Source organism: Ctenopharyngodon idella, chromosome 21 (genome assembly GCF_019924925.1).
Source record: "Ctenopharyngodon idella isolate HZGC_01 chromosome 21, HZGC01, whole genome shotgun sequence".
Classification (NCBI taxonomy): Eukaryota; Metazoa; Chordata; class Actinopteri; order Cypriniformes; family Xenocyprididae; genus Ctenopharyngodon; species Ctenopharyngodon idella.
In genome coordinates, this window is record NC_067240.1 from 13,426,679 (window position 1) to 13,435,323 (window position 8,645).

Genomic DNA, 8,645 nt, shown 5'->3' on the forward strand with positions numbered 1-8,645 from the left:
CACTTCTTATCTGAAGGAGACATGGGCAGGCAAGCCTGAAGCATGGCAACGGGACACAGTGTCTGATTCCCCTTCTCAGGGAACCATTGTTACATTCGTAACCCGAGATGTTCCGTTTCGAATGAGAACTTGCGCTGCGTTCTAGGATGCTAATGAGGAGTCAAGTTCTCCGTCCTAGCGGTACGCACCAGCAGTAGTCATAGACTCTATTCCCTATGGCCGGAAACCCTGGCTATACAAAGGGGAACTTAGCACAGGGCCTGGTATAAAATACCTTTAAGGGAATATGGCCAAGGATAAAAACATCCTGCCAGTCACCGCAAGGGACACACCCCTGATGGGTGGAGGTCTCATGAAGGGATACCTAGCAACACTCAAGGGGGGCTCTAAGAACCGAGGCCTCAACAGAAAGACTCTGAAGAAGAAGAGGCCTAGCTACACTCTACGCTAAGGTCTGCTTACCAGAGAGACTAAGAGAAGCCTTGCACTCAAAACTGCCATCAAAGCAGGGCCCTTGGGCAGAGGCTTCAGCAGGAAGACTCTCTAGAGCTAGAAGAAGACTAACAGTGCCACCTTGAGGACAGTCAACCAGGGAGGCTCCAAAAGAGAGCCTACAACCTAATCTACTGCACCCACGGAGCTCTCAGAGCAGAGGCTTCAGCATAATGACCCTCTATAAGGAGGGGAAACCGAACTACTCTCTACGCTAATAGACCACCTCACCAAGGAAGCTCACAGAGAGCCATGCTACTTAGACCGGTTATCTAAAGCGGAGCTCGGGGAGTGGAGGTCTCAGCATGATGACTCTCTAAATCAAGAGGAAACCTAACAATGCTTCCCTAGGGATGGCTAGACTAGGGAGGCTCACAGCCACCCCAGCTGAGCTCAAAGAATGGAGGTCTCAGCAAAAGTGACTCTCTAAGCAAGAGGAGACTTAGGTTCATTCTACGCTAAGGACTCCTTACCATGGAGGCCTAAAGAAGCCTAACACTCGATACTGCTATGCAAGCAGAACTCTGGGGCGGAGGGTTCTTCAGAAAAACAATCTAAAGCGAGAGGAAACCTAGCAATGGCACCATAAAAACAGTAAACCAAGGAGGCTCCAAAGGAGAGCCTACCACCCAATCTACTGCCCTCACAGAGCTCTCAGAGCAGAGGCTTCAGCATAACAACCCTCTAAAGTGAGGGGAAACCTAACTACGCTCTGCTCTAAAAGACCACCTCACCAAGGAGGCTCAAAGAGAGCCACACAACTCGGACGGGTTATCTAATGTGGTGCTCTGAGGACCATTACAACTCTCTAAACTGAGAGAAAACCTGGCAACGATCCCCAAAACGGTGGTTGCACCAAAGAGTCTCAAGAGAGCCTACAATCCTGGCACAACAACACCAGCTGGGCTCTAATAATGGAGGTCTAAGAATAACATTTCTAAACAAGAGACCTAGCAATGTAAAACATCAAGACCGCTTATCAAAGAGGCTCAAAGAGAGCCTAATGATTTGATACTGCTATTGAGGTGCAGCCCTAGGGAGTGGAAGCTTCAGCAGACGATTCTGAGGAGGCTCAAACAGCCATAATGTATATGAAGGAGGCCCTGCCCAGGCTGAGTTCTGAAACAGGGAGGCCTCACAAAATAACTTTTAAAAAATGAGAGCAGCCTCAACAAGTTCTATTGAGGAGGCTCAAGAGAGCCAAAGACCCAACAGCGACAACCTGGGTGGAGCCTTAAGAGCGGAGGCCTCAACAAAACTACTCTGAATGAAGGTAGGCTTGACTATGCAAAATTAAAACACCCTGAAACAAATGACACACTCACAATCAATATCCTGTGCCGAACCATCAAAGGGCAGGAATATAAATAAATAAAAAAAACACTTCCAAACAACATCATAGGTCCAGCCTCAGGCCTGATGTAAGTGCATGCAGGAAGCTTCTAACACACCCCAACTGACCTCAGACAGAGTGGGGGAGGTGAAAGGTGGAAAGGAAAAGATGGAATGAGGCAGATGTTATTTGGCCTCTGCATCCTGAGAACGCTGGGAGCGTTTACTCTAGATGACTTCCCTCAAATCCTGCTTTCTTTTCTTTGTGTCGCGCCTCCTCTGCAATCTACTCGGAGGACCGTGAGTGGCGACGCTCCCCCTATAGCCCTGTCTTTGGTCCCCAGTCCAAGATGAGCCAGGCCCCCTAGAGGCTTGGGGCGTGAGCCTGGACTGGTGGGATATATAGGTCTTAAAGGCCGCCAACCATGCCTTCACCTCTCTGAACTTCCGGACCACTGTTTCAACAAAGGTGGCAAAAAGTTAAGATGGCAAAGTCAGCGCATTGTTGAAAGTTTCTCTCTTTATCCCCAATGTCAGAAAGGTTCATCCAGAGATCTATATGGACAACTGTAATGGTGGCCACGGAGGTTAAGATCGGCCTGGTAAGCCTGCAGCACAGCCCTGGCCTGACCCGCTGCCTCGTACATTGGCAGTGGGAGCCTTCAATATCAACGCCTCTCCCAGTGAGAGATAGCTAGCCAGCGTCTCTTCAACTGGTGGCATGAACTCATATCCATGATCACGCATCCCCTCCAATCTAGCATAATTAGCATGCTGAAATGGATAATTATGGGCTGTGAGTGAGCTCACATCTCTCAAGCCACCACGGCAGATCTAATCTGTCTGTGGCACAAGACTTAACCTCCAGCAATTCATCATACACGGGGCAGGCAGACTGCGAGGATTCAGAAACAACATCATCCCCAACAGCCACATCACTGATCAGAGGATGTGAGCGATAACACATCCTCATCCAGCAGCTCGCCCTGGGCAGCTACTGAAAAAATGAGAAATAGCCATATTTCTCTCGAATTCCAGCGGATAAGGTCTGTGTGAGAAGGGTGCTGCCAGCCGATGATTTCCCCAGCACATTGCAAAAAACACTGTTTTTACATGGAATGTGATAATGCAGAGCTGTGCCAAACAAACACAGGGAATGATATAACTAAGTTAAGCGCCGTCATTTTGAATTAGTTCTTAAATTTAGCTCTTAATTAGAGCTTTGTAGTCTCACCAATAAATCACCAAGACAATTCAAACATTTTCATGATATATAATGCATACAAAGACTTTGATTCCTGAACTGGTTCTTGTTACGCTGCGCCATCACTTTTACGGGAAAAATGTTTACCCAGTGTGGGCCAATAAGGAAGCCAAAAACCAGGAAGTGTGAAATTGGCCTATGATCTTTTTGAGCCCTCCTTCTCAGTGAACTTCAGCAAATGATGAACAAGATATTTTTGTCCTAGAGATTTCCCAACTGAAAAAAGGTCTTATAAAATCAAGGCTTCCAGCTCTCCAAACCAGACATCCAGGTACTTTTTTGCTAATAATTTGGCTTTTTTTTATAACTAAAGTGCTAACTTTGACTATCTGTTTTTCCTCAGTGAATAATGGATACTGATGCCTAAGAAACAGATTGTATATTAATGTATTTTAATGTTTTATATTTATTAATATTGTTTTGTGTGCTTTTTGTATTGCATCTTTGATGGATAACATGTCATATCCTGTGATACTGACTCTTATGGTGCCTAAAGAATCTAAATCATATAGGCATTTATATTTCAGTTGTTTTCTTTTCCTTTATCTGCTTATATTGTCAATTAATATACGTCTTGTTATGGTCATTATCATGGCGAAAACACTTCATGAACCGATGTACATATTTTTGAGTCATATGTGTATTAATGGGGTTTATGGAGCCTCAGGATTCTACCCTAAAATTCTGTCTGATTTAATACTGGATTCATATGTGATCTCCTCTCACATGTGTGCTCTGCAGTACTTTGTTATTTACAGCTCTTTACTGTGTGAATTTACAATATTAACAGTGATGTCATATGATAGATATGTAGCCATATGCAAACCTTTAGACTATCATTCCAAATTAACTAAATTCACCTGTTTGAAATTAATTCTGTTTTCATGGATTGTTCCCAACTGCTTTAGTCTTATAGCAGCCCTGTTAGCAAACTTAAGGCCATTTTGTAAATATCACATTGACAAATTATATTGTGACAACTGGTCAGTTGTAAAGCTGTCATGTGCATCATCTTCTGTGAATAATGTCTATGGATATATTGTTACTGTTATATTTTTAAGCTGTGCAGTTATTATCATAGTGTCCTATGTTAAGCTCATCTCTGCTTGTAAAGCATCTTTAGATAACAGAAAGAAATTCTGGCAAACGTGTCTGCCACACATATTATCACTGATTAATTTCACTTTTGCTATGCTTTTTGATATCATGTATAGCAGATATGGTTCAAATGACATTCCAGAGAGTCTGCGTCATTTTTTGGCTTTAGAATTAGTTATAGTCCCACCTGTATTTAATCCTCTAATCTATGGATTAAATATTAGGGCAGTGCGCAGAGTTTTTGCCTCCTGTATTTCAGCAAAAGTGAATGTTTTAAGAAGCTAAAAAATGTTTAAATCCTTGACAATTATTTGATTTACTTTACTGAAGTAGAAATGCAAAATGGTATAATTTGTTTTATTAATGAATTATAACAAAATGTTAGAAAGACAATCATGTACAATATTATGAACATCATAGGGAATAGTATCATAAAACATTACAGAAAAAAGAGGCCTTTTTTTCCCACTGCTCCCAGATCCACTTTTTTCCACAAATTTTTTCCTTTTCCTCCTTTGTTAGTTTATTTGAAGATGTTTGTCTAAATGAAATATAAATATAATAAGAAATATTAAATAATTTTTATATTTTAAATGAAAATATATTTTACTTTTATTGTTTAAATATTTGGTCCCACTTTATATTAGGTGGCCTTAACTACTATAATTAATCATTTGATACAATGCACTTATTGTATACTGTACATACATGTTTTTACATTGTACTTATATTTATAATTACACTGTTGACCCTTAGCACTTAACCCACCCTTAAACCTACCCATACCACCAAAGCTGTCCCTAACCTTACCCATATCCCACCTCAATAGCAGCAAAAGTGTTTTGCAATATAATACGAACACAATAAGTACATTGTGCTTATTTTTTGATACAAGTCCATAGTAGTTAAGGCCACCTAATATAAAGTGGGACCAAATATTTTCCTTAAATTATACTGCTATTTTACATTGTCAGACGTGGTTGAAAACGAAGGAGAGGATGCAGGATCTAAGTGCCGCAGCTCCAAAACAGACTCAAGGAACAGGCAAGGACATAAACAAGGACATATACGCAACAATAACAGACACTGAACTGAACAAAACAAAAGTAAAAAAGTTTTAGTAAATCGTGCGCACGATTTAGTAAATCAAAGGAACAAATTAGTAAGTCGTGCGCACGATTTAGTAAATCAAGGGAACGAATTAGTAAATCGTGCGCCCGATTTAATTTTTCTTCTTGCATGTCATGTGCGGTGCTCCGTAATACGGCCCTTCCAGCGTACATGAAACTTTTTAACAGTTTCCTGGTATTTGGCCTCCCTCATTTTTTTGGAAATGCACTTAAATGTGTTATCAGTGTTTCAAACCATTTCATAGTGCATAATGTTCGTGTTACACAAAGTTGAACAACATGAACTCAGTTTTCTTCAGCAGTTAGATTTGTGCCTAAAACTAACCATCATCAAATTCCAGGTTTAAATATGATAGTTGATGTAAAACTAGACCAACAATTAAAAAACAAAAAATAACAACAACAACAAAAACAAAAACAAAAAAACACCAAACATTCATATTTCTTCAGTTTACTGTAACATTTGTTGTGATTTTCATCTTGGGTGAACTATATCATTCAAAGAAAAAAAAAAAAGGCCTCCAGAGCTTATTGAATTTCCCCAAGGTTTTATTTGGTAGAAACTCAGAGAACTTAAACTGAGCAAGTTATTTATAAGCAGATGAGTAGTCCATAGTACTTCCATTTCATGAATGTGAGCATGCAAGATAACAAATCTTATTGTATTTAGTTAACTCTTATTGTATTTTAAAAGCATGTATACAATATCTTTATATTTATATTTTTAAATTGAAGCAAACATGTGAGTTACTTGAGATACAGATGTTGTTTTTAATTGCAACATTTTGAGGGCATTTTGCATACGGACAAGTGCAAGTTTAAAAACTTCAATATATGATGGATAATATGACAAATTTTGCAACTTACACTCTGATGGAACCACAAGACTCTAAATCATACAGGTATATTTATTTCACATGCTTTTTGTTCCTCTATGTTATGATACTGTTTGTGAACATTTGGCTCAGTGTTGTTATTGTCTTGGAGAGAGCCCTTCATGAACCAATGTACATTTTTCTGTGCAATCTTTGTGTGAATGACATTTATGGAACAGCAGCATTTTATCCTAAAATCTTGCATGATTTAATATTGAATTCATACATAATTCCATCTTACATGTGTGCTTTCCAGGCCTTTATTGTTTATACTTATGTCATGTGTGAATATTCTACATTAGCAGTGATGGCATATGACAGACATGTGGCCATATGTCGACCTTTAGACTATCACTCAAAGATGAACACATTTTCATGCTGCATATTACTTGGCTTCTGTTGGATCATACCATGTCTTAATATGTTCATTGCAGTTTTCTTGTCAAATAGGTTGGTACTATGTAAAAATCATATTGACAAGTTGTATTGTGACAACTGGTCAATTGTAAAACTCTCATGTGGATCAACTTTTGTCAATAACCTTTATGGATTTATTTTTATTTCGTTATATTTCGGTCTTGTGATTGTAATTATGGTGTCCTATATTAAACTGATCATTGCATGTAAAGCATCATTAGAGTGCAGAAGGAAATTCTGGCAGACATGTGTGCCTCATTTACTTTCATTGATAAATCTCACTGTTGCAATACTTTTTGATACCATCTATAACAGATATGGATCAAGTGATTTCCCTGTAGCCCTGCGTAATTTTTTGGCTTTAGAAATGATTATAGTGCCACCTCTTTTCAATCCCATAATTTATGGCTTAAAACTAACAGAAGTTCGCAAAAGAATCCTAAAATTATGCATGAATTGTACTAAAGAATGACAGTATGAAGCGTGTTGTGTATATACTGTAGTGTGTCTGTCAGGAAAAAAAAAAGGAGAACTGTTAACTGTTGCCCCTGTTTATGTAAAATAAAGTTAAGAAAAAATAAAAGTAAAATGAGTGATGCTTTTATCCTCTCATTATGCTGCAAATGAATTTAATGTACACTGAGGTTTCAAAATCACAAAATACATTTTGACAAGGTGATCAGGACTTGTATCATCCTGGAGTTTATTTAGTAATGACTGTCTGACTATAACTACTTATCAAATACACACACACACACACACACACACACACACAATCATGGATATGAAATTTTGATTTGAGTTTTAATTTTTAAAAAATGTTCTTGCTTGTAGATTAGGTTCCACTTAGAAATCAGCAAGATGAGCACTGCAACAATGTTAAAATATTAAGTTATATATACAATTTTGTATTAATCAGCAATCCAAATTACTTTTTTTAGTTAGATGACATTATATAATAATAATGATAACTTTATTTTCTATAGCGCCTTTAAATGAGCTTCTCTAAAGCATGGTAAAAATACAAGGAAAATACAAAATAAATCAACAACATTACATTGGTATATTAACCCTCTGGGGTCTGAGGATTTTCGGGGCCCTGGAGAAGTTTTGACATGCCCTGACATTTGTGCTTTTTTCAGTTGTTCATAAACATATTAATAGAAAAAGTGTCATTACACTGTATTCAGCACAAACTAGGCTACCATAATATGTGAGGAACATGTATGTACATGTTTGTGTTTTTGAAGGAATAACGTTTATGCGTGGTTATTGAAAAAACAAAAAACTTAAGTCACTGAAATAAAGCCAAAAAATATATATTAAATCTGTGTTCACAAGACTTCTGGGTATTGGAGGTTGTAGACTAGAGTTTTTGCTTCAAAATGATGTAAAAATTATCCTGCATACTCGTTCATTTATAACAATATATTGATTTAGTTTTTGTAAGACACTTTTTGTCAAGAAACACAGTATGTGTGGAGGCGTGAATCATCATGAATAATGGGTGATTTACACCTGAGAAGACAAAAGAATCGCATAAAGAACCTCTAATGAGCTGCATATTAATGAGGCCTTTCAGTCAGGTAGGCTGTGAAAAAACCCTCTGTGATCATGTCTCAAGCTCATCATGGTGTATATCAAACATACAGAAAAAACAGCAATACTGTGAAATATTATTACAATTTAAAATAATGGTATTCTATTATATACTTTAAAATATAATGTATTTCTGTGATGCAAAGCGTCTGAACATTCATGTTACCTCTATGGCATTTCATATAGTCTTTTAGCTTAAAAGCATGCACATTTGGAGAAATATTGATGGATTCTCATATGTTTATGTCAATTTTCTATACAGAGGAGTAATATTTATTCAATATTTATTGTCATCACTGTGAGCGCTGGATACTGTGTTTTCAATTCATACTTGCAGCCGGAGGGCGCTCTGTACACCTTTAGTCCACAAATTACTCTAAAGAAGAACAGGACATTCAGGAACTAACGGCATGTCTTCCAGAGATCGCTAACCATGGC

The 8,645-nt window shown here is 38.1% G+C and overlaps 2 protein-coding genes across 2 annotated transcripts; both read left to right on the forward strand.

Moving 5' to 3' along the window:
• Positions 1–3,535: 3,535 nt before the first annotated feature.
• LOC127504333 (olfactory receptor 49-like) lies at positions 3,536–4,471 on the forward strand. The gene has a single exon (XM_051878879.1). The coding sequence runs from the start codon at positions 3,536–3,538 to the stop codon at positions 4,469–4,471; it is 936 nt and encodes a 311-aa protein (XP_051734839.1).
• Positions 4,472–6,153: 1,682 nt separating this feature from the next.
• On the forward strand, positions 6,154–7,080 carry LOC127503911 (olfactory receptor 5K1-like). Its single transcript, XM_051878123.1, has one exon. It carries the CDS (start codon positions 6,154–6,156, stop codon positions 7,078–7,080), a length of 927 nt encoding a protein of 308 aa, XP_051734083.1.
• Positions 7,081–8,645: the final 1,565 nt, after the last annotated feature.

Coding starts and splice junctions, on each gene's coding strand:
- LOC127504333 (XM_051878879.1), top strand. CDS start 3,536: ATGGATAACATGTCATATCCTGTGATACTGACTCTTATGGTGCCTAAA.
- LOC127503911 (XM_051878123.1), top strand. CDS start 6,154: ATGGATAATATGACAAATTTTGCAACTTACACTCTGATGGAACCACAA.